Below are 27077 nucleotides of genomic sequence, written 5' to 3' on the forward strand. Positions count from 1 at the left end.
GTTTTGGAATGTTGGTACCACATGTTTTGACATTAGTTTAAGATGGCGGTATTTTTCAGTGTTCGTGTGTAGTAGGGTTATCGGATCTTCGAGTTTTTTACGTTTTCGATAGAAAATTCGGCGTGAATGAATTATGGAAACTGGTGCGAGTACCGGTACTCGTACAACGCGGTTTATGATGGAGGGTGTCGGTGCCCGGGTCATCCGTGGCCCTGAATGGAAATGGGGTAAACAGGTTAGTCTGAATGTTAATTTAATTAAACGGTAGTTTTCCTTTCATTCTTACACTTTCTTCATGAATTATCTGACCTTAATATCAGCGTGCATAATTTCAATCGTTTGTTCGTATTTTTTCTCGAATGTACACATCATGTCCGTCATAAAGATAGACGTTTACATTTTGAGGTTATCTCTAACCGATATTTATTTAACTTTAGAGCTCCTCAGTGTATTTTTAAAATTTTCTTTTATATTGTACTCTACTTTTAATGCTTCTCAATGTATATTACTATTATTATTACTATTTTTTGAGGCTTCTAGGCATACATTGTATCCATAAGGAACATTTTCCCACTGTTTCATCACTATAATTTGATTGCACAGGATGGAGGAGAGGGCCATGTGGGAACTGTTAGGAATTTCGAGTCACCTGAGGAAGTCGTTGTTGTATGGGATAATGGGACAGCAGCAAATTACCGCTGCTCTGGTGCTTTCGACCTCAGAATTCTGGACTCAGCGCCTACTGGTGTGAAACATGACGGAACAATGTGTGACACATGCAGACAACAGCCAATTTTTGGAATTCGCTGGAAATGCGCAGAATGTGGCAACTATGATCTGTGTTCTATGTGTTATCACGGAGACAAACATCATCTGAGACATAGATTCTATCGTATAGCGACTCCTGGTAGTGAGAGAGTATTGCTGGATCCTAGACGCAAGAGTAAAAAGGTAGAAACTGTTATACGGTCAATATTAACGAACTATGATTCACAACTTAAATGTATGTATAATTGTAGATTGCGATTCGTGGTATATTTCCTGGTGCAAGAGTTGTTCGAGGTGTTGACTGGCAATGGGAGGACCAAGACGGTGGAAATGGCAGAAGAGGCAAAGTCAATGAAATCCAAGATTGGTCAGCAGCCAGTCCACGCTCAGCAGCTTACATTATTTGGGACAATGGTGCTAAAAACCTGTATCGTGTTGGCTTCGAAGGAATGGTTAGTATATCATTTGTATCAAACATTGAATTGTACATTAATATAACATTTATTTACATTTCAGGCTGATTTGAAAGTAGTCAATGACGCCAAAGGTCAGTCAGTGTACAGAGACCATCTTCCACTGTTAGGTGAACAAGGGCCAGGTCGAACAGGTTCGCATGGCTTGCAGATTGGAGACCAGGTAACCTAAAGTACAATAACAATCGAATATAAAAATTTGAGCAGATGCATAAACTGTCTTTCCACCTTGCAGGTGAATGTAGACTTAGAACTAGAAATAGTGCAGTCATTACAGCACGGACATGGAGGCTGGATAGACGTGATGTTTGAGTGTCTTCGCACTACAGGCACTGTTGTTGGTATTGACGAAGACCATGATATTGTTGTATCCTACCCAAGTGGCAACCGGTGGACTTTCAACCCAGCTGTATTGACGAAAGTACAGATACCGGTCCCAGTGACCAGCTCCAGTTCAGATAACCAAACTTTTGCAGTTGGAGATTTGGTGCAGATTTGCAACGATCTAGAGAAGATCAAGCTGCTCCAGCGTGGACACGGGGAGTGGGCTGAGGCAATGGCTCCGGTACACAAACATTACACTAGCATTATATTAGAAATTTCTCGAGTGAATTACATTTGAATAATTTATTTATTCGCGCAGACTATGGGAAAGATTGGCAGAGTTTTGCAATTGTATCACGATGGAGACTTGAAAGTTGAAGTCTGCAGTACCTGTTGGACATATAATCCTCAAGCAGTGACAAAGGTAGCCAGTAGCGATGGCAGTGTTCCAGGAAACAGCAGTGGAGGTATGTCAAGTTTTTTAAAAGGAGATTTTGAATTTTGAATTGGAAGTTAATTCATTTTATTTTAGAGCGTTTGTCAGCGATGTTGAAGAAATTGTTTGAAACACATGTCTCGGGTGATGTTAACGAGGAGTTGGTGAAGACCGCTGCCAACGGTGATGCTACCAAGTGTGAGGAATGCTTAAAAAGACCGGAAGCTGACGTGAATGGAGTTTTCGCTGGACACACGGCTCTGCAAGCTGCAAGTCAAAATGGTCATTCGGAAGTTATTAAAATTCTCCTCCGTTATAAAGCTGACGTAGAGATCGAGGTGAATTGTTTAGATTTTTTTGTAATGTTGTAAGTTTCGTTTTCTGTTGCTAAAATTGGACATTTTATGCGTTCAGGATAAAGATGGCGATAGAGCCGTGCATTATGCAGCTTTCGGGGATGAGTCCGGTGTTATGGCGTTGTTGGCTGGCGCTGGAGCTGACTTAAATGCGAGAAATAAAAGACGACAAACTGCCCTCCATATGGCGGTTAATAAGGGCCACGCGGGTGCTGTGCGTACACTCCTGGAGTTAGGGTGCCACCCCAGCTTACAGGTGAGTTTGTATTTTATTATAATTTTTCAGGGAAATTTAATTAACATTCGTAAAATGTTTTAATATGTTTAATTTAATTGAAAGTAATAGTATATTTAAAGATAAAAATAGAATTAAATATTAAATATATGTAGGTGGTATTATTAATTGAAGTACTGATTAATTTTCGTAAATAGTATACATAATATACTAGCGAATTGTTTTCTGTGTAATCATTCAGACAGAAATAAAGAAAATGATAAATACTGTGTATTGATATTTTAATTCGATACAGTCTTGTTTGAGTTGTTATTATTGAATCTAGGATATTACACTGCATCCAGGATATTATATGAGATATCTTGGAATTTGTAGGAAAATTAGAGTTGACGAGTTGTACTTCTTTCAATAATATTTTTCGTAAAACGTTTTATTTATAAGATGATAATTTTAACAATTGCAATTTATTTAATATGTTTTATGTACTATTCAAAATTGGATATTCGCCTACACAGAAGTTTGATAATTTGTGTAACATACGAAAAGACGTGATAAGGAGGGTTTGTTAAAAACGTTTTATGCTAAAGTAATTTTATAATTTTTCTAAAAATCGTTTGTAAAGTTGCACTCTCTAAACAAAAGCCAATATAATGTTAATACATTCACGACCGATGGTTGTCTGAATGTTGCATAGAATTTCCGTGTTTATAACTGAATACTGCAGTGGTCTGTTATTTAAACGTATGTGAACGTAAACAATGATACAGCTAACAAATTTGAACTGACATTCTCTTTATTAATCATTAACAATCGCATCAGCAGTAAAGCCAGCATGAAGTTCTTCAAATAAAATTTGAAAAATAATTTACTATTATGTACAGCAGAAATTTAACTTTTTTATTCAGACATCTTAGATTGCATCGCACTTCTTATCTGCCATTAACAACCACATAATACTTATAAAATTAATTTCACTCATAAAAATTGTTTAGGATGTTTTAAATAAAAAGTGCAAATCGTTATCATTTTAGATTGCTCCGTTTCTAGAGATTTACACCTTTCTGCATTAACAAGTCTGTTAGCCATAAAATTAACTAAAAATTCCCAGTACAAAATGTGTGAAATTGCAATTCTAGAATGCAAAAGACAACTGTATGGTCCCAAAAAGGTGTCTCAACCCCAATTTCTTACTCTTTGCGAATTCCCAGTTCCGATTCGATTTTTTTGTGTCTCGAACCACCATGAATTTCCTCCTGGCTTAATTACTCGACTCGATGGAGGGGGTTGGGTAGAAACAGAGAGGGGAAGGGGGATGTTAAAGTTTCTTCTGCTTCGTTTTTGGGTCCAAGTCGCCGCGACGTCGCAGAATCGCACGCGCTCGCGAACGTGAATTAGTGTTAATTCACCTTTGTTACATGGGTATCTCCTCATTTGCAGGAGACTTAATTAATTCGGTTATCTGGCGCCGTAGGAAACCTCGAATTCCAGCTGCGTTACGTGTGTCGCGGCGCTGTGTTTGAGAATACGTGTTGCGCATAATCAAGTCGCTCGCTCACTATACATTCGGTGTCCGGGAAACGGGGATACCCATTTTCCTTCGAGACAATTCGACCCGAGCCAAATTCCGACCAAAATCACATTCTTTTCGAAACGAATCGCCAATAAGATTTTTTTTTCAAAATAAATTGCGGATATTTTTCTTCGCGAAATGAACCGACGATTTCGATGAAACTTTGCCGAGATATAGTCCACATAAAACTGTCCTATCTGAATTTTTTCGGTCCATTTTGGCCGTGTTTACGAGGAGAAAAAAACACTCGAAATGATAAAAAAAAAAACGCGACATTCTATGGCGATTATCTTCGGAACTATTGAAGTTAGGATAGTCATGTGACGTGTCCACTTACGTGGTTTTTAATGGCGAATTTGATCGCGTAAACGGATTTGTACAAAGTCGATTTATTTAAACAATTTACTACATAATAATTGTAGTAAGAAGAATATATTTTGAAGTATACGTTGCATTCAGCATTTAACGAGGATCGCTTTTAATTATTATAAAAGCTGTAAAACGTAAAATAAGGGTAGCTACCCCCTTCATTTCAGACAATCTTCAATATCTTTGAAAATCGTCTTCGCCGCGTTATTTTACATAAAAAACGATCACCGTTTAAATCCTATTTTATCTTCGACAGTTTTTGAAAAGTTGTTCGCCCCTTTAACTTCTCTGTTTTCCCCTCAAAAAAGAAAAAATGTGTCGTTTATTTTTGGCCGTTTTATAAACCTGCGAGCTCGAATGTTGATTTTCTCGAAACCGCAGCCACATATAAACAAATTTTGTCCCACAATTTTCGTTTTCGTTTGCAAAATCAACAGAATGTCTTTATTTTTCTTTCTCCCGGAATATGTCTGGAAAAGATACTCCATATTTTCGCTCCGATGCACTACAACTTCTGTTTTAATCGTGCGCCACAGTTTTCGGAAGTTTATGCGAATTTTAGGCTCGAGACTCCAATTAATTAGACGCGGGGTGTTAGAAAGTCTTTTTTTTTCGAAAGCGGGCGATTACAATAAATTATCGCAAAGCCTTCTTTTCAGGCGACGCTAGACGGACCAGGCAGCGAAAGTAATTAAGAAAGTTAGGAAATGCCCACACCCTCTCATTTTCATAATCACCCCGCGAAATGGTATAAATTAACAGTAAACGTAAATCAACAATGTTTTCGAGCGGTCAGCCAACAGTGAGCGTAATATCATGCTGGCTTTATGTTTTCGCATTTTCGGGGGGACTGTAATCCTTCAGGAATTTATTCGAGACCTGCGGGAGCAGTGTTCGTCGACCTTCTAACAATTTTGATTATTTTTTATCACCCGAGTGCAACGTGTGTCAACGTTGATGTTTAAAAGTTTAAACCGTCGTAACTTGTTAGGAACTCTACTTTCAATATTTCTCAGTTGACTGGTTTTTAAAGTATTTTGTTACTAGAAAATAAAAAATGTTTATACGGTGAAAATGGTACACGGATTCTGAGTTAAAAATCGCTTTGGTGTTCAATTGGCTCTAATTTTATTGGAAAGAATCTGATGGCAATTTATCTTATTTTAGAATACCAAATCTGTAATTTTGATACTCTCGAATTACTTTTTTGGGGGATTTTCTACTGCACTAAAAAATTTAATATTTCATATAGTGGAAGATTAAAATAAAAAAATGTATAATTCTTGAATTGGAGATGGTTAATGCTCAACCTATCATCGCGAAAAAGAATCATTCAAGGATCTACCCCAGCTCGTTCTAAAATTTTAAATGTCTTTTTTCACCTCCATTTTTCCCGCGAAAATCCTGACCCAGTAAATTTGTCACATACAATTTTACCGAAAAATCTTTCGCTCGATTAAAAACAAAAATGGTGAGAAAACCGATCCGAAAATCGGCTGATTCAGGATCAGGACTTCTTACCCACCCGCAGGACACGCCACCAGGACACGCGTCCTCCGCGTCAATAAAAGTGCCAATAACCCAGATTTACGGTGCCTCTCGTCCCTGCCGTTCTCGCACTCGAACAAAAGAAGGGCGACCCTCCCCCCTATTCCTCTCGGTTGAATTATCCATCGTTCGCCTAACCCTTTCGAGCGATCAGACACAGGAGAGCGCTATTCACCGCCGCCATTTTGTCGGCGGCAAGTGCGTTGCTTCTCCCGATTTTGCACCATAGGAAACTTCCTTGTTGTCGGCGAGCATGTTCTATAGCCGGTGACTCTGAATTTATAATTTTGCCAATTAGGCGAATTCCATTGTGAAAGCTACAGGGCTGTAACATGGCCCTTTGGATATTCCTCAGAAAAAGTTTCAAGCAAATGTAACAAATCGTTCCAATATGACTCTCGCGGATGTTATGATGATTCGATAGGACGCAAAAATTAATTCAAAAGCGCGTTGCTTCTGTCGTCTTAGCACCGAGGGGAATATCGTCGCTGTCAGCGAATATGTTTTATGGCCGGTGACTCTGAATTTATAATTTTGCCAATTAGGCGAATTCCATTGTGAAAGTTACAGGGCTGTAACATGGCACTTTGGATATTCCTCAGAAAATGTTTCAAGCAAATGTAACAAATCGTTCCAATGTGACTCTCGCGGATGTTATGATGATTCCGTGATGATTCGATAGGACGCAAAAATTAATTCAAAAGCGCGTTGCTTCTGTCGACTTAGCACCGAGGGGAATATCGTCGCTGTCAGCGAATATGTTTTATGGCAGCGACTCTGGCGAGATAGATTGACCGAGGAAGACGATAGAAAACCTGAAGGGCGGGGGGAGGGAGGGGTGGGTCGAAGGAAGAGGAGAAAATAGATGCCGTATACCATCAAGCCAGGTGGGTATTGGATTTGTAATAGGGGCCATACGGGCTATAGGCACACCACTCTTCCGCTCCGCCCCTCCTCACCCCCGCCTCGCAACCCGCACCCCCCGGCCATGTCGAAATTGCGAACCATTTTCTCGGATAGAAGACGTCGCAGCGGCGCAAAGTCTCCCGGCTCGACTGAATGCATTATTCGCGCGAGGGAGCAAAGGGCTGCTGCCTGCTCTTTCGTCTTTCTTTTTCCTCGTGGAGAACGACCCCCGCGCACCCCTCCGTCTACCGTCGATGCTCATGATTTCCATCGAGAACGCGGTTGACCGAGCATGGTCTGGAGAAAAGGGTTTCTTCATCGGGAAAGATTTTTTCGGAACGGTTTCTTCACCGTCGGACGGGCTAGCAGATTTTCGGGGAACTGGGGTTGCATGTTTTCGGAGGGGTTGGGGATTTTTTTTGATATTTTTGGGGTGAGGAGACAAGTGGGAGTTGGGTTTGAGGAATTTTCAGTCTACCCAGAATACAGTGATTCCTCTATATATGTCGCCAACGCCTGGACGATAAACGTCGCGGAATTATCCCCACTACCGCGGGGTAAACACGACGCTGGCAAGACCCGTGTTGTTGACATATATCGAGAATTAACATTTGCGTATATTTAAACAATTTCTTCAGTGAGAGAGATGCTGTCAGAAACACCAATGTTGTCGATTATCAACAATCTTTTCCGCGAGAAGTGTGAAAGTTTTCTTACATTGTAAAGTTCAGTAGACTCTCCCGAAAACGATGATGCGTGTTTTGGTGATGTTACAAATATTTGGTTAGGCTTGAAGAATCGTTGAACGGTACACTATCGGAAACGCGAATTTTTTCCTTGAAAATTGCGAAAGCTGTGCGAACGGTTTTCACCCGAACAGATTCCACGGACTTTCTCGGCCGAGGCGGTACGTTCTTCGATAACATTACGAGCACTTAAACATATTTAAAAATTCTGAGAAGGACGCACGGGGCGGAGGGGGATAGAGAAATTCGCGAGGAGCAGGAGAAAACCAACGTTCTATTGAATTCCCAACGAAACCGGGACGTGAAATGAAACATTGCGCCCCGTGTGCGTTTGCTTTATCTCCGAAGACGCGATCTCCGAATGTAAACTGCTATCAGCAACCTTTTCGAGATTTCCGGCAACCTTTGAAAGCGGTGTTTCATAAAGGTTACAACGGGACAGGAAGATTCTGCCTCGCGGAAGTGAACAGGGGATGAAAAAGAATTGGCCGCACCTCTGGGATGTAATGCAGATCTTTCTGTAAAAGTAAAGTGTTAAATCCGTTTATACCGGGAATCTATTCAAGTATTTATACAAAACGTTCTTCTGGAGCCCGTGAGGCATCGACTGGATGCCAGAGGTTCTTCTCTCTCTCTCTCTCTCTCTCTCTCTCTCTCTCTCTCTCTCTCTCTCTCTCTCTCTCTCTCTCTCTCTCTCTCTCTCCCTCTCTTCTATTCCTCTATCAGTCTCTCCTTTTCTCTCCCGTCGCCCTTCCGTTGCCCTCAAGGAGCCTATTTTCTATTCCGAAAGAAGCAACACGGCGATGCACACCAAGAATATTGCTCTTGGATGCATTCGTTCGCAAACCATTCCGCTAAAAGGATGTCTAGCGCGAATCTCTGAATGCCAGGCCTCTCAATGGACATTATACTGGCGAACAAAACCGCCAGGACACGGGTCGCATTAACTATAGCGACGTATAATTATTGAAATCGATGGATCGATGGCATTTCCGGTGAAAATTGCGACCTGGAGATTGATCTAACTGGGCTCATTTTATACTGCGAAGTCTCTGCTTTTCGTACCTGCGAATAGTCTTATTTTTTAAATTTTTGTATCAGTGTAAAAAACGCGTCGGAAAGGAATGACCGTACTTTTTAGAATTTTATAATGTCAAGTGTCTCTGGGATGTTTGAAAAATTGTACCAGTGAATAGGAACATCGGGGACAGATTTAACTAGGCTCATTTAAATTCACCTAATCTTCTCTTTGAAACGACACCATCAAAATTAACGCACCATTTTTCAAAGCCATTTTGCAACGTCACGAAGCATCAGACTGTGAAAATGATTCTTCTTCTAAAACTCAGAATTAAAGAAAATTCTACAGAGCTTCGCAAATTTTTCGCGTTGCTCAAACTACAGTAAAGCCTTGATCTAAGGCGAACGGGGCTATACGATCTTAGTCGGTTCGCCTATTCTCTCCCCTGCAAGAAGATCGAGCTGCCACGGTTACTATACTTCTTTATTCTTAATTATTTCTTTATGGGACTTTCGCCAACTTATTTGTAGCACTTTTCTAATGAAAATGATACCAAACACGATACCTCAATTGCACGATCTATGTCACAGCACGTAGGATTGGGCTTACATCGAGACTTCACTGTACTACGAATTTAAAGATTGAAGGCTTCCCTTCCCAACGAGACCATAAAATTTTTATCCACAATTTTTTATTGCAATTTCTTTGTACTTTTAAACCAAACCGTTCGGCTGTTTTTCAAGGATCCAGGTCGAATTTTTGAGTTTGAACATTGTTAATTGTTCAAGTAATTTTTTGAAACTGACAATGGTCTATCTCGTTCGACGTATTGATCAGAAGGGAAATTTGTTTGCGAATAATTTTTCGCGTGCCGGTGGCCCGTAAAACAAAGTAGAAACGCGGGTAATCTTGTTATCGCGGGGAATTTAAAATTGGCTGCTGGCGGGAAATTCTTTATTCCGCGTAAACAGTTTCAATGCACGAGGGTTACTTATGACTGGAATTTTCGTTAGAGGTTTAACAAAAGTCCCGTTCGCCGGCGGTTGTCGGATATCATAAAGATCCGTGACAAGAGTCCGCGCGGTTGTACGTGCCGCGTCGGTGAACTTGAAACGTCGAGGAAAAGAGGATCGTAAAACGGCTCGGGTATTACGTTGTTAACACAGCACCGAAATGGACGAGCTACACGTTGATTATTTTTACCGTGCCACATATATGGTCCAGACCACTGGTTAGACTAGGGCAATCATCGTTTGCAGAGTAGGTGTACTGAAACAATTCCCTTCGCGATCATCGTTTCGAACAACCGAACGCGAAACGTTACTGCGTTTCGTGGGAAAAGGTCTTCTTTGAGAATTTATTTAACGAGAACTAATCCATGGATCGGCTTCAGTCTACTTTTGTTAGAAACTGGATGTTTTGTATAGCGTTTAGGAAAATTGTTGAAACTGAATCTGAACAAACATGGCCGACAAACTAATTTTTGTGTACCTGGAATCCGTTGTCGTTCCTTTCTCATTTTGAAAGAAAGGACGTTTTTAAGAATTTATTGTAAAAAAACTATTTTATGTACCGACTTTATTCTGCTTTTGTTAGAAACAGGATGTTTTGTATATCGTTTAGGAAAATTGTTGAAACTGAATCTGAACAAACAGGGCCGACAAACTAATTTTTGTGTACCATGATTCCGTTCTTGTTCGTTTCTTATTTTGGAAGAAAGGACATTTTTAAGAATTTATTGTAAAAAAACTATTCGATGTAGTGTCTCCATTCTGCTTTTGTTAGAAACAGGATGTTTTATATATTGTTTAGGAAAATTGTCGAAATTGTATCTAAACAAACATGGCCGACAAACTAATTTTTGTGTACCTGGGTTCCGTTGTCGTTCCTTTCTCATTTTGAAAGAAAGGATGTTTTTAAAAATTTATTGTAAAAAAACTATTCGATGTACCGACTCCATTCTGCTTTTGTTAGAAACAGGATGTTTTGTATATTGATTAGGAAAATTTTCGAAATTGTATCTAGATAAGTATATTTAACAAATTAATTTCTTCATACCAAAATTTCGTATCAGCTTGTTGGTCATTTTGAAAAAGAGGCTGTTTCAAAAATGTATTAAAACAAAACTGCTTGATTAACTGCTTTAATTTTTTTCGATCAAAGAGAGGGAACATTGGAGCCTATTTAAAAAAATTCCCCAAGATGTGTGCAAACGAATAAGGTTGGAAAATTAATTAATTTATTTTCAAATTTCGTATCAGCTCGTTTCTCATCTTGGGAAAGGGCCGGTTTCAAAAATGTATTGAAACAAAATTGCTCGATGGATCGATTTAATTTTTGTTGGATCAGCTAGAGGGAACCCTGTAGATAATATAAAAATTGGAATCTAAACAATTACGGTGTTAGTGTTACAAGTTTTGGTTGTTCAGTAGTGCAGCTCGTCACTTGCACGTCCGCCATTCGACAAAGGAGCCCTCCTTGTAAGTACTTGAGCACAGCTAACCACCCTCGTCTAAGAGTTTGTTGCTGTTTCTTGTTCTTGTGTTGCCACTACTACTGAAGGACACCTAATGCCTGGTGGAAGTTTAACGCCGCTCGTAAGAACCACCTTGCAACGTTATTATAGTCTTCGATAAACACTTTCCGTACGGATATACCGCTGTAAGCAAACCTTGTTGCTTTAACTGCCACTTCGAACATTTCGGGCACATTTCGACCAAATGAATGATGACAATTTTTTAAACTATTAGGTGTTAACACCATCTAATGATTGTTTAGGAAAATTTTTCCCATTTTCTCATTTTGAAAGAAAGGGCATACTCAAGAATTTATTGTAACAAAACTGTTTGATGATTCGATGTCAATTTTTTTTTATATAAAGAGTATATCATGTTGATTGTTTATGAAAATGATCAAAATTGTACCTAAACAAACATGGCCGACATATTAATTTTCGTACACCATAATTCCATACTTGTTCCTGTGCCATTTTGTGAGGCAGGACATTTTCATGAATTTACTATAGAAAAACTATGCGATGGATCAACATCATTCTTTTTCTGTTAGAAAGGGGATAGTTTGTTGATTGTTTAGGAAAATTTAGATTGTTTGTTTAAATTGAAATTAAATGAAAGTAATTAATTCTTCCCGCTAGAACAAAGTGGGCTTTCTACGAAAAGCAATCTTTTATCTCAATTTATAGCCTCCGATTAAATCGTACCCAGCGATAAACAAATAAATTGCGAATATTTGTACACATTTATATCTTCCCCGGTTTGTTCGACAAACTCGAAATGAAATGAAAATAGATTTTCAAATGAAGGTGCAGCAAAAGTTTGGGAGATAAAATTGAAATTTTTAATGCAGTTTGTTGAAGTTCAACATTGGCGATGTTTCCGAACTTCTCTGTAAAAAATCTAGCGAGCAAACCCATAGCAATTTCAATTTTGCGAACATCTGCGTCGAACTTTCATTTTCTGATCTATTCGCTTTTTTATCGGACGAAAATTGTTGGGAAACAGTTGCAAAGAGCAATTGCATTCTAAACGATGCAGAACGGGGCTGCAAGTTTTCCGAACTCTCGCATGCCTCGTTTTTTAGGGCGAATTCCACATAATTTCGCGCGCTATAGGATCCGAAGCTTTGCGGCTTATTGATCACGCGAACTTGCGAGAGATTTATGGCACCGGTCGACTAACTTTAAAGCTTCTGACGCTGCCGTCGTTTGTTGTACGAACACAGGCTATTGTCTGCCAATTTACGTTTTAATCCTGCGTCGGTTTTCGGATTTTTTAAAAAGCTTTCTCGTATCTCGTGGCACCTTGAGTTAGTCTAACGTCAGCGGTGCACAAACAATCGCAAGTCAACCTTTAATGGCTCGTTAAAAAGGGGAGATTTCAGCCTTCGAAATGAGTCTACGTAGATTGTTGTATGATTTTTTTTGACGAAGTTACGACAGGACAAACATTAACGTTTCACACAATGATTCTTCAGTGTTAATAAATGTGTGACCAAAACAAAAAATGAAATTTACAGTTTATTTTTGCATTACTGTAAAAATCAGTTTAGAGGAGTCAAAGTAGAGGGTTCGCCCTTCACAGTGGTCCAAGATAAATCACTATACGATTTTTTTTCACGAAGTTATGGTAGCTGAAAGATCAAGAATTCTTCACCTAAGTTTTACTGAATATTGATCGTGTGTACTGAATTCTTTTTAGTATGAAAGCATTATAAAAATGAAAATTGACTTAGCAGTGCTAAAAGTACACACCTAAACTTTTCAAACGAGTCTGAGTAAATTTTTCTCCCATTTTTTTCCGCAGAGTTATGACGGATCAAACACCACCAAATTTTTTAGTGGAGGATTCATCGGTTTTCGGGAGGGTTTTTAATTATAACGATTAATTACACGAGGCAGCGGGAATAGTAACGATTCGACTATCGAGTAGGAGTCTTTCAGGGTGCGATTTCTATTTTCCCAGAGTCAGGGGTGGCTGCGGGGCTGCGATATTCGCGGATAAAGCTCAGAAAATATCCTCGCGGCAGGAGAGCGAACGTTGAAACCGGGGCATTTCAACTCGCACGATCACTTTTCGCTCCACCATGCTTTTATCTCCCATTCCCCATGGAGGAAGCGCGCCAGGGGCGTGTCACCATAGACCCGATACGGGGAAACTTTTAAAATTACCCGGACCTTCTCCTCCCGGAGATAATATGATGGTCTATTAAGGATAGGCGACGATCGAGCAAACTCGCGACGAAGATGCAGGTTGCCATCTTAATTTGATCCCTGAATGCAGCTGCCATAACGCTGCAGCAAATAGACGAATCCTCCTCGACCCTCTTTCTTTTTTGCGTCGATATAATTAACTGCAAATCTGCAAGAAAACGCAGGAAAAGTAAAGAGGAAATTCCAATTTGCATTTATTGGGGGTGTGAAAAAATCGTAGGTCAACTTTTAAGGCCTCGTTTCAAAGGGTGGGATTCGCGCTTTCAGTCCAAGGTCACTGGAATCGTGGAGAAAATTTTTTATGGTCTCTATAGACACTCATTTCAATGCTTTTCCACTCAAGCTTGTAAAATGCTTGAAAAATGATACCTTCCTTTTAAAAAGTATTTGTAAAAAAATTAGGGACAACTGGTGAACGCCTCTTATGCGTTGTATGTCCCATTGTGTAAAGTAGTCGTGGACGTTTTAACGTTAGATTTGCATTAATAGTTACGCGGAATCAGTTCGTTAAACCAGCGACATATGTGTCCACGATGTAACAGATCATTGATTGTCTGGACATCTAAACACATTTTCGCGCACAATGTCGAATAGCAGAGAATGCGATACAATGGGCCATTTAACTGGGGTTTATCTCGATGCAGAGAGGAGCCATTAATATTTCATTCGCTAATGCGAGACACTGGTCGAGCACTCGGTGTAAACCACCACCACTAACACTGCCCCCGACGACTCCTAATACTAATCACGATCCAAGTGGTTGGGCACAGGCCATTCGAGGTTGTTTCGTGTTGTTGCAATCATTCTCGAAACGAAAACATCAATCATGCTACGTATAAATATTTTTCGTCGTCGTGAGAAAAAGGGCATCCTCAAGAATTTATTATTCGAAAACTATTTAGTGGATCGACTGCATTCTTTTTTGTTAGAAAGGGGTCATTTCGTTGATTATTTAGAAAAATTGTCGAAGTTGTACCTAAACAAACATGGCCGACATATTAATTTCCATGCATCACGATTTTGTACTTGTTCTTTTCTCATTTTGAAAAAAGGGTATACTTAAGAATTTCATATTCGAAAACTATTTGATGGATCGACTGCATTCTTTGTTTATTAGAAAGAGGACATTTTGTTGATTATTTAGGAAAATTGTCAAAAATCTATCTAAACAAACATGGCCGACATATTAATTTCCATACACCACGATTTTGTACTTGTTCTTTTCTCATTTTGAGGAAGGACATATTTAATAATTTATTGCAGAGGAATTATTTGATGAATCGACTTCATTCTTTTTTTGGTAGAAAGAGAACATTTTATCGTTTATTTAGGAAAATTGTCAAAATTCTATCTAAACAAATATGGCCGATATATTAATTTCTATACACCATGATTCCGTACCTGTTTCTTACTCATTTTGAAAAAGGACATATTTCATAATCTATTATTTGCAAACTATTCGATGGATCGCCTTCATTCTTCTTTTGTTGGAAAGAGGACATTTCTTCGATTATTTAGGAAAATTGTCAGAATTGTATCTGGTTAAACATGGCGAACGTATTAATTTTCGTACGTCATGATTTCGTACTTGATCTCGTACCTTTCTTTTTTACTTCGAAAAAAGGGTATTTTTAAATATTGTAGCACCCAGCTTCGAAGTTCATTTGCAAATAAAACTTTGGTTTGTTAGTAAACTTACGAGCGGCGGAAACGCGCGTAAACGTGTATAAGTATGCGAATGCGACAGACGAACTATGCGGACGGTTCCTACAATGAAAATATGAAGTCTCGATGCACCGGGTGGTTTCTAAGGGTAGACGGGATCGCATTAAAATATACGGTGCACTGTTAACCAGAGCGCCAGAAAATAATCTGCTCAGGAAAATTATTTCACTCGCAAGACCCCGTGCGTATTTCTCTCTTTGCACGCGAGCAAGGGATCCTAGAGAATTCCTCTCCACCCCTGAAATCCACCCCTCCCTTCCTTCCTCCCACCCCTCCATCAAAGTCGGTTTATTTCCGTTTCAGTGAGTTCCTCGTATATCATGAGATACACGATGGAAAGAAGAAAACCTCCTTGCTTCAAGAATAATAATTCTCTGGTACACGAAAAAATGTTAACGTTTCGCTGCGCTCTCACTTTGTGGGAAATGCAACTCCCCCACCACCCATAAGGTCGAGGGAAAAAGCAGTGTCCCCTAGGAGAAATTCCTATCAGGTTTTTCCTGAAAATTTTCTAAGTGTTTGATTCGGAATTAAATCACGAGTGAAAAAGATATTGGACCAGTGACGAAGTCTTCGTTTTTAATTAATTATTCTTTCATTCTTTTACCAACATATTCGTGACATTTTTCTGATTGAAACGAGTCCAAACACGATAAAATTTGGATCACATTTACTTGTTTAATTCACGATACACTAGAACCTCCACTATCCGAACCGAGGAATTTTGAACTGCTGTAACTTCGTGAATAGTAGTCGGTGGATGTTCCATGTGGGCTCGTTTTAAAGCTTGGAACCTCTACTTTTGACACCCCTAAATTGTATTTTCTTCGATGACCATGTTTTTGGCACAAAAATGTTAAATTCATCTGAATCAGTAGAACGCGAGTGTTCGGATACTGGAACAATTATTTAGCTACAATACTAGGTCGAATCTTTACTGATTTGTTCAATAAATTGTGTTATATACGAAATTCTTTGCTATTCAGATAATGGAGAATTCAGGTACCCGTTCGGATAATCGAGGTTCTCCGAAATCGTCAATTGAACAAATAAATATGCTCCGAACTTTGCCATGTGGGGTATCATTTTAATCAGGAAAATGTCACGAACATGTTCGTAGAAGTTTCATAAATGAATAATCAAAAGTATTTATAATGACTCTTAGATGAAAATTCCTGTGAGAATTTTCGGCCATGGGAAATGCTCCGTGAAACAATGTTCGAATCGGAATTAAATCACGAGTGAATTGGTAAAGGAACATTGAAAACAACGGATCTGTGGAATGTAGGACATCCTGACAATGAGTTCTCGTTGTTACAGTTGATCGTTTTCTTAGACAATCGTTTTAATGACGCCGAAATTAAACTGAATTAAGTTCAGCACGGTTAAACTGCTCCTGTAGCTTTTCAACAAGATGTCTATTGTTTCTGGCTGAAAATTTTAATGGCGTTGATTCGATAATACCTTGATTAATAGTTTTGTTGTAGGGTAAAAATGTATGAAATTAGTACGAGTACTAATTAAAAAATTAATTCATAATGCGGATCAATATGTTGACTTACCGAATGACAATTTTTTTTTAGTAGTTAAATGATGCAGTTTCAGCCACGATTTTTTTCGTAGGCGTCGTTCGATCAAAAGTTCTCGCACTAAAACTTTCGTGAACAAAAATTCGAAAATTTTCGCGCGACAATGGATCGGGACGATAGAAATTGTTGGAAAAGGACGTGAAAAAAGGAAACAGGTAGTAGCATGATTCTCAGGAGCAGACGTGTACCGCGATGAACGCTTCGGCGCGGCGTTCTATTTCCCGGCAACTCGACGACCACTTCTCTCCCACTTTTCTCGCCTTCCACTCAACGTTTCAGTCGCAAATGTACCCCGAAAGAAGATATTCGAGCCAAGAGTGCTAGAAGAATCTCGAATGTAGTCGGTGGACCTGCGAATGAAACTCGCATCAGTTTCGCCCGGATGAAACACACGGAAAATCCCCGGGAAACTTTCGTCGTAACGTCTGTCGTCACTGGAACCAAGCAAAAACTGATTTCCCGTCTCCCGCTGACTTCCGGCTGCCCTGGGAAAAATCTTTAACATTTTTCACCTGGCTGCGAAAGCCACGGAAACATCCGAACTGCGAAAAATCACGAAAAATACAGTGTCGAGTTGATATAAATATTGTTAGTTTATATTATATTACCCTGTGGGGCCACGAGGCCACGCCCCCTCGGAGCTCCACGCGCACACCTCTTCTCTGACGTCACTGAGAGCCCCCAATATCATCTTTAATTCTGCATAAGGTGGTGGAACTAGCACCATAAATATTTATAGCTTTGGTAATTGCGCATATTTTGTAATAAAATTTTTCGAGCCATTGAGGTAGTATCTTTATGGACACTATAAAGAAATTGTGAGTCGCTATGTTGATTTCCTGAATTTTTATTTCCGTATTTTTAATAATGAAATTTAAATTTTTAAATTTATTAAAAAATCACGGATCATAGCTTTTTCATAGAAAGATTCGGAGATTTTTAAATTTCAAGAATAACACACTCTCTACCGGCGATTATGACGATTTATACGCCGAAATTGTTTGTCGTCTTCATACGGAACGCCCCCGGGTGGGCGTGGCCAAATTGCTCCCTGAACCGCAAGTGCGTTCCGCGGGTCGGTTGCGTCGAATGTAGACAAAGTTACGAGAGGAAAATGTGCCGTCCAGTTGACCACGATAGTCAGAGTCTGATTAGACGAGGATCGCCGGCGTTAATGCCCGGTGAAATTCGCCGTTGACCATGGGGTCGGGGCAAAGGGGGCGGAGCAAACGAGCCGAAAGGGTAAAAGGGAGCCGGGGCGCAACGGATCGGCAAACTGATGCGGCTCCATCGTCTGCTAAATTGATTTACTTGACAAAGATTGAGTTAGCGAATTAGGGCCGTCGCGCCCGATCGTTATTCAAACCTAACGCCTTAATGATGCGACCGGTCCCATTGTGTTTATCGCGCGGAATTAAGCGAGAGAGAAACCTGCTTGGCTCTTTTGCTGCATCGATCCGATGGCTTCCGGAACGGAACCGGAAAAATTCTATACGAACTTCGAGCCCCATAGACTCCATGGACCTTTGGGGACCTTCGAGAAAATTGACCGACACTGATTCACTCGCTGACCTTGACGTCCCTTCGATTTATGGGTACACCGTGATCCTACTGCCTTCAACGTGCCCCTTATTATTGACAGTGGGCATAAAGATATGGTGGTCAAAAGGGGCTCCCAAAGAAAACCCTGTGTGGCAAGTTTCAAGTCGGTACCCTCACCACAAGGGTAGTTATAGGGTGAACATGGTTTTGGTTTGGGAACATGGTTTTTATTTCTTCTGCTCAACAAAAAATTACGAAAAAATTCATGAAAATTCTACCTAGTAGCACTTACGACTGAGAATTTTTTCCGAATTTTTGATTGCAAAATTGATGTTTAAATAATTCTAGAATCTCAAAACTGCTGATTTCGTATTGAAGTTATCCGATAAACACTTTTATACCATTATGGTAGTTGCGTCTTATAATGATTATTAACCCGTATATTTTTCAGATTTTTCGGATTAGGCAAATATGTTTAAAAAAAGAACTAAATATATTTTTCCAGATTTTCTCGTAGAGTGATTAAGCATCGTGATTAATGAAATGAAAAATCGATTTTTCTCGGCATAGTAGGCGACGTAATTTCACAGCCCCGTTCCGCGAGATTCCGAGTCACCCGGTGTATAGTAACGGGACTATTCTCAGCGTCGGCGAGATGAAACGACGACTGAGAGACCGAGCGAAACGAAATGAAGCGAAAAGAAATGAAATAAGGGTTTCATTATTTTCGCGGGATACATTTCTGGCATCCAAGGAAACGTCAGGTGACGTGACAAACGACGGAGGCATTCCACGGGAATTAAACGCACCCCGTGCAACCTCCCGTCCACCCTCGAATAGGTTACCTTAACGACATAAATGAAAAGGGAAGAGCTGTTGACCGAAAAATAAGAAAAATCACTGATGAACACGGGTTTATTAAGGAGTGACGATTGTGGTGGGGAATTTCGGGATTGAGCCGCTACTGTTGGGGTCTTTGGGGACTGGCAATAATATTTCCAGCTCGATAAACTGTGGTAGTTCTGCGAATTTTCAATATGAAAAGTGTCACTGTAAACTGGGAAAAATTTTAGAATACGGAATACCATCGGTTCGGATAATCGAGGTTCCAGTAATTCGTCAATTAAACATGTAAATGTGTCTCTCTCTCTCGCCTTCAACAATGCATTACAGTGAATTCTCGATATATGTCAACGAAACGGGTCATGTCAGCGTCATGCATCGTCCAGGAGACATAACCGATCAGTGTTTATGTTTACACTCCTCGGCTGCTCACGGGCTATACCCCACGGTAGTGGGGATAATTCCGCGACGTTTACCATCCAAGCCTTGGCGACATATACAGAGAAGTCACTGTATTACTTTATTATGTATCATCATTATTATTTTATTCTATTTTCTAAAATTGTCTGATAAACGTCAAGATTTAAAATAGAAAAGTGATTTCACCGAATGTTTCATTATTCTTTTTTTCCATAAGAAATGTTGAAACGCGAGGTCTACAGTGGAAACCGAACTCCGAGGTACAAGCAGCTTTGAAAAATCCTTTAAAAATTTACAAATCGCTTCTGATCGGTATTACCTTCTCCGTCGGCAAGATACCTTCCCCATCAGCTTCTCCCAGCATCCGAAGTGCATTCGCCGTTCCCCGCAAACCGGCAACACGCGTCAAAGCCTCTGCCAATAGCTCCGACTACACGGACGTGTCCGAGCATTTCACCGGTCTGTGCGGCAGCTCGAACGCAGAATCAACCGGAAGTTGCGACCGCCGGAGGGTCGTTAGGCCATCAGGGCGATTCCGGCCGGGGCAGCAATTTCTGAAACAGAAACGGGAACGAAGTTCCGCGGGGCCGGTTGTCGAAGAATTATCGGCGGATGCCTCTAATTTCTTGGTCGATCGGCCCCGGATGCGACGCGGGTTCAAAAGTGAGACTGAAACTCTGCGGTTCGGGGGGAAAATTGGAGGGCGCCGCGCCACCTATGGCGGCGATTACCATTCGATTTTCGAGAGAGAGAACTACCCACCGGTACGAAATTCCCGGTTCGTATCGGGAGCCGCTCGACCGAACTGGGCTAACATAAGTTGAATGGATCGAGCCTCGGGGAAACGCTATTTGTTCGATCCGCGACATTGTGCGCGGCCTTTGAACGATTGACCTTGAGATAAAGGGGGACCGTGCTCGACGGTTCCGTGACTCGTGACGCAACCTCTCGATCAGTGTCGGTCGATGGAAACGAAACTATGGCGGCGGCGAGCACCGCCGATGAATTGCAGCTTTGTTGGGAGGCGTTGTTGCGAGAATCGACCGAAGAATCATGTTGATTCTACACGGACCAAGAAGTTTCCTTTGTTTGGGGAGGCGAGGTCCGATGGTGCGCAGTGGTTTGCAATGGCGGACGGATTTAGAACCATACATTTACCTGTCAACGCCGAAAAGATAGGGCACCCTGTTGACGCGTCAATTTTTATTTAGCAGATTAAATCAGTCGTCTCCCAAAATACAGTTCCTTCAAAATGAAAATTATGCATTCTAGAAAAATGATTTAAAAATTAATCTTGTAAATATTTGGGACTTGCAATAATTGAATCAAACGAAATTTTATTCTGTACTGTTGTAATTTCGTGGAAACAAATCGGACGGCCATTTTTCTTGGCTCATTTTAACTGGCAAATCCTGCAATTTCACTGCCGCCGTTAATTTTTTCAAAATATTTGGTTCACTGCAAATCGGGTTGGGACTGCGCTTCACCTTTCCGTTTTCGAATTGTCCTCGTTAATTTATTGATATTAGATTCAAGTTACCGAGCGAAGTTAGGAGCCATTCACAAGGCGAAAAGACACAATAGGGAAAGGCATCGACTGATACGTCGCAATCGATGCTCATGAAAGACCCATTAGCATCCGGAAATACGGCGTAAGAGCTTGGTAAGTGCTTAGAAAGCTTCGGGAGATAGAGATTGATCTCCTCGGAGCTCTGCTATCCGCTTAGGAGAATAATAGACGAGAATTATACTCGGAACGTTTCGCTGTTCCGTGTCTACAGATTTTTGCGTGCGTCAGTTCCAATAAAAACCCCTCCAATTGTGCTGCCAATTTCATTTCCGCTAGTTTCTGCAAAATTTCTGAAAAATATCAAACGTCATAGAACGTAAAATAAATATAGTGAATTCTCGATATTTGTCAACAACACGGGTCTTGCCAGCGTCGTTTATCGTACAGGAGACATACATACCCTACTCGCATTATGTTTACACTCCTCGACGTCCGAAGCTTCTCGAGCTTCGTGGCTCCTCACGGGGTATACCCCGCGGTAGTGGGGATAATTCCGCGACGTTTATCGTCCAGGCCTTGGCGACATATACAGAGAAATCACGGTTTTTGTAGCACTCGACAGAAAATTCGTTCCGTTTCGTTATCGCGTTTCTGCAGATAGATAATTACTATACCATTTTTTTAAGTTAACGTAAATTATTGGATTCTTCCTGGAGCTCATTCTGCATCGTATAGCGTAAAAAGATTTTCGAAAAGTTCACTAGTTTGGTTTGTATAGATTTTAATTTGATCGTCGAACGGCACGAATTTTCTGTTGGAGCGAACAGGGCACATTTTTGTTGTAATTACAGCTTTAACTGTAAGTTAAAAATGGCTGAGAAAAGTAGAGGATTGAAAGAGACAGAGGGTATTCGATTGGTGAGCCATGAAAAAGGAAAACGAGCTAGAAAATTGATATTCCCAGCGAATGCTGGCAGCCATTACCATTATTCGAGCGGACATGTTGGGAAACAGAAATGCTCCAGCCCGTAACTGCCGAGGGATATAACGACGATACTTAGGGTGCGATCAAACTCTTTCTATGATCTCGAATCAACGAAAATACCCCGGTTCTGGACGGGGAATGCGACTGGTCGCACATAGAATATCAACTATGACGATGACCAAGATGGTTTCCATCGAAAACGAAACCAAAGAATAGTTTTCCTCGGCAGAATTTTGTCAGTGACGTTAACAACAAAAATCTCAGTCAGTTCTCCATTGCTCAACTACTGTCCCAAAAAAATTTCGGGGACCCCAAGTTGGTGAAACATTATTTAAAAAAATAAAATCAAAAAATGTCGCAGGGGAAGGAAGTAAATATAAATCTCTAACTTTGCTCTTTAGGTTTTTTTTTTAAATATAATCCTTTACTTCATACCTACCAAAAAATTAAGCTTGATTCTGCATCGTTTAACTATTATGCCAAAAAAGTTTCAATGGCGTCAAGTTGATGGAACATTATTTAAAAAAATAAAATAATCAAGAGTCGCGGAGGAGGTGAACATAAATCTCTGACTTTCAAGTTTAAGTATTTTTTAAAAAACAATCACTTGACTGACACTTATCAAAAAAATCAAGCTTGATTCAGCATCGGTTAACTATTATGCCAAAAAAGTCTCAATGGCGTCAAGTTGATGGAACATTACTTAAAAAAATAAAATAATCAAGAGTCGCGAAGGAGGTGAACATTAATCTCTGACTTTCAAGTTTAGGTATTTTTTAAAAACCAATCACTTGACTGACACCTATCGAAAAAATCAGAGTGGATACTGCATCGTTTAACTGTTATTTAAAAATGTTCCAAGGATGCAAAGTGGATGGAACATTGTGTAAAAGAAATAAATAAAGACAATATCGTCGACATTTTTTCGAGCGCAGAATCTTCGAATCCAATCTCCCTAAAATCGCGCATGCAAGCGGGGATAATAAATGCAACGCTGTTAGAATCCCCGGATAAGCGAGACACGGTATTCCCAGCTCTTGGCGGCTTCCTTTATCTCGGAATCTCGATCCACGTCACGGAACACGAATAAACAACAAAAATCCTACGCTGGCTTATCTTTGGATTCTTCGATTCGATCGAAATAAAAGCAAAATAAAAATCGAAGAGGATGAGAGGGCACAGAAAGGTTTCTTTATCTTGAAACTGAACAGAACAGTATAAACTCGCATAAGATAAATCCAGCTAATTTTCCTTCCAAAAATTAGTCGAGAACGAATGACCCCAGCGGAAAGATAGAAAAACAGAGAGATTAGGGGTAGGTGGAGGCGTGGCTCGCATTACGTAACTCAAAAAGACGAAAAGAAACTTCGAGTCAAAGCTGTTTCGTCTTCGAAGGGAAACGGGAGACGCTGAAAAGTCTTTAAGCTCTTGCAAGCTCTCTGTAAGAGCATCTATACTGCAGTGTCGCTCCTACCGACTCCATTTTGCATTAAAATACCAAAGAAAATTTAACGATTCCGTCTTTTCATGTTCTTGTTCAAGATATTTATCCAAACCTGGCGAAAATTCGATAGAAAGGTACTTTCGAGCGCAAGGGGTACACGATTTCCCTATGGGGCAGCGCTCTGTGCCGGGAGCAACCTTGCCACGCCCACTGGGGGCGTGTCCAATCCACCCAGAGCGTTCCAAGTCCACTAAAAACGTGCCATGTCGCGAAAACTATAATTTTTAATCTTTATTAATGTGCTTTGAAATTGAAAATGATCTTGAAGAGATTAATCTTGCAATTTTTTCTGCGTCCAAAGAGTCGTCTTAGTGCTCAATGAATTTCTGCTTGTATCATTATTCCGTTCCTGGTTTCCTAGGAAATTTAAAAGCCTTATGCAGTTGCAATTTATACCCGTTTGTCCTGTTTTTGAGACACCCTTTATGAAGAAACAATGGCTTAAAGATCGCACTGTCGACGGAATCGCAGTATGAATATAAGTTACGACTCATTCCTTTTTCTCGCCAACCTGTTAGCTAGCTCGAGATGAATCCATAAAGCATCTTCAGACACTGGCTGCTGAGTGAGGCTGACGGGTGACGGCCGCCGGGTTATTCCGGGTGATTTACGACATTTAAAATTAACGACGAGGCCTTGCTAGCAAGAAACGACGCTGCCAGTGTCCTGGCCGACGACATTTTTGAAACCCGTGACGTTCTGATCTTCTTTGTACTGTCCCGCGCCCACCTTTTCATTGGTGGACCCTCAAATGTCATAAAAAGCACGCAATCAGGATCATAGGATGCTTCTACGCGAAAAACTAAACCTAAAATGTAGAATAACATTTTTTCATACGAGGCTTCATTTTGGAGAAAATCTACTTTCAAAATTAGCTGTAGCGCTAGTTCGGATAATCGGGGTTCTACTTTATCGTGGATTAATCGGTTAAACGTGATCGCAAGTGTACCGTGTTTGTACTCATTTTAATCGGCAAAGTGTCACGAATAGATCCGTGAAAGTTTCATCAAGATATACTTGAAAATAAGAAAGTTTTGTTTGTTTATCGCGTACGCGAGCTGACCTGGTTTTCAAAGTCGATTTTCTCGGGAACTGGACTCGATATCGAAAAATTTCATTCGACATTTTCGGTTCATTTTGTCACCCAGAATCGTTCGGTATCAATTTTTTTATTAACCAATTCACCGATATTCCGATTCACGGCTGGAGAACGTACCGTCGCAGAAGACGAGCAGAGAGTTGGGCGTGTTCAACGAGCGTACGAAATAATAAAACGCGAATGCAAGGCAGTCTCGGCCTCGTAGTGGCAAGTTTTCTCTGTGTATATGGCGGTGGCAATGTATTGGTGATCCGGATGGTGTCTCGCGCGCCATAAATTACAGCGTCGGAGCACGTAGAGAGGCGTTTCAGAAATTATTCAACTGTCTCTGCGGGATTGCCGACAAAAATACAAAGGCATGATTTATATTCGATTGTGCTTCTTATGCATTGAATGTTTACCATGCCGGGCACGTGCCGCGGAAGAAATGAAAAGACCGCCTAGGACATGCTCGTTTCTTCGTTTCCATCCTCGCACCCCATAGTGCCGATATTTCCAATATATTTTACTATCGCGACGGTTCTATGAATCGGATTGCGTGACAGACAAGATAGGACTTTCAGGTAGCCGACTCGGTCAGAAATATTAACTTACTAAACAATTGTAATAAACGTTACACAACCATTCCAATATTTTTAATCAATGACGAATAATTACAACTATTCAAAACTCAAAATAGAGTAACCACGAGTAACCAAATCTCTAGAGCTTAAAAGTATTTTTTATTAATTTCCTCAGAATTTACAAGCAACATTTTCCATTCGAAGCGTTTAGGAAGTCTCGCGGCTCGGACGGCCATTTTTCATTGTTCAAAAAATTTGAAAAAATTCCCCAGCACACGTCTCGATACCCGCAAGGTGTCACATTTTTTCCCAGAATGTTCCCAAGGAAATGGATCAAAGTGCTCTAATTTTCCCCGCACTTCGACGACGCATCTCATTAAGCAGATTAACTTACGCAGTCCCCTGAGTTCCTAATGAACACGTGACGCGCCTGGCAGTAGCACGGGGGTGACAGGTGCCTAACAGGTTGATCGCGCGCGTTATCAATCGAACCTCATCAGTGACACAATATCCTATTTCTCGATCGGCTTCTGACCGTTGAAGGCGGCGTCAAACAAGAGCGTGCGCTTATTCCTCGCGTGCAGCGTGTTCTCCCAGCATGCGTCTCTCGGTTTACCGTATTTCCATGCGCCTTACCATTCCCCTGCTGTTATAACGAGCGAGACGCGTCCCAACTACCAACTAGCGAGAGGTAGTCTATAGCTCGATGCCTTCGGACTCCGCCGTTGCATCTATCGTTTGATAGTGCGGGCACGTCCTCCCTGCGCCAGTGCTCGACATATATTAATCTCAGACAGGAGAAAATAATAGACAGAAGCTGCCACCGCACTGACCATGCTCGGGAGACTGCAGCCTGCGGGCACAGACAGCCTCAAACATTAATTGTGGCCAATCGGTTAACGAACGATCGGTTTCGAATCATCTCGATTCTCAAAGTGGGGGTCTTAAGGGATGTTGAAGTATTTGTCGAGGAGTTCGTCCAAAATTAATGATTGTATTTCATAGTGCGAGGAAAATTAGGGTGGGTTTAAGTCATCAAAATTCTTGTTTCCAATTTGTTTATAAACTGCAGACGTTTGAAGTTGTTATACAAATTCGTTGGCTTATATCCTTGTTATTGGGGTTTTGCTCTAAATTGATCACTATATTTGGTTGCTGTCGAGGAGTTCGTCCAAAACTAATGATTATATTAAATAGTGCAAGGAAAATTAGGGTGGGTTTAAGTCATTAAATGACTTGTTTCCAATTTGTTTATAAACTGCAGACGTTTGAAGTAGTTATACAAATTCGTTGGCTTATATCCTTGTTATTGGGGTTTTGCTCTAAATTGATCACTATTTTTGGTTGCTGTCGAGGAGTTCGTCCACAATTAATGATTGTATTTCATAGTGCGAGGGAAATTAGCGTGGGTTTAAGTCATCAAAATTCTTGTTTCCAATTTGTTTATAAACTGCAGACGTTTGAAGTTGTTATACAAATTCGTTGGCTTATATCCTTGTTATTGGGGTTTTGCTCTAAATTGATCACTATATTTGGTTGCTGTCGAGGAGTTCGTCCAAAATTAATGATTATATTAAATAGTGCAAGGAAAATTAGGGTGGGTTTAAGTCATTAAATGACTTGTTTCCAATTTGTTTATAAACTGCAGACGTTTGAAGTAGTTATACAAATTCGTTGGCTTATATCCTTGTTATTGGGGTTTTGCTCTAAATTGATCACTATTTTTGGTTGCTGTCGAGGAGTTCGTCCACAATTAATGATTGTATTTCATAGTGCGAGGGAAATTAGCGTGGGTTTAAGTCATCAAAATTCTTGT

The 27077-nt window shown here is 40.4% G+C and overlaps 1 protein-coding gene across 5 annotated transcripts in view; it reads left to right on the forward strand.

The window, feature by feature from the left end:
• The first annotated feature begins 34 nt into the window (after window positions 1-34).
• Window positions 35-27077, forward strand: part of Mib1 (E3 ubiquitin-protein ligase mind bomb 1) — a 607096-nt gene continuing 580053 nt past the window's right edge. For all 5 annotated transcript variants that reach the window (XM_076796335.1, XM_076796338.1, XM_076796336.1 and 2 more), the window contains exons 1-8: window positions 35-235; window positions 604-951; window positions 1020-1220; window positions 1285-1404; window positions 1477-1806; window positions 1885-2032; window positions 2098-2339; window positions 2416-2613. In XM_076796335.1, the coding sequence (XP_076652450.1) occupies window positions 134-235; window positions 604-951; window positions 1020-1220; window positions 1285-1404; window positions 1477-1806; window positions 1885-2032; window positions 2098-2339; window positions 2416-2613 (1689 nt within the window). In that variant the 5' untranslated portion in view covers window positions 35-133. The remainder of the gene's footprint in view (window positions 236-603; window positions 952-1019; window positions 1221-1284; window positions 1405-1476; window positions 1807-1884; window positions 2033-2097; window positions 2340-2415; window positions 2614-27077) is intronic.

This window comes from Halictus rubicundus, chromosome 11, assembly GCF_050948215.1.
Source record: "Halictus rubicundus isolate RS-2024b chromosome 11, iyHalRubi1_principal, whole genome shotgun sequence".
Classification (NCBI taxonomy): Eukaryota; Metazoa; Arthropoda; class Insecta; order Hymenoptera; family Halictidae; genus Halictus; species Halictus rubicundus.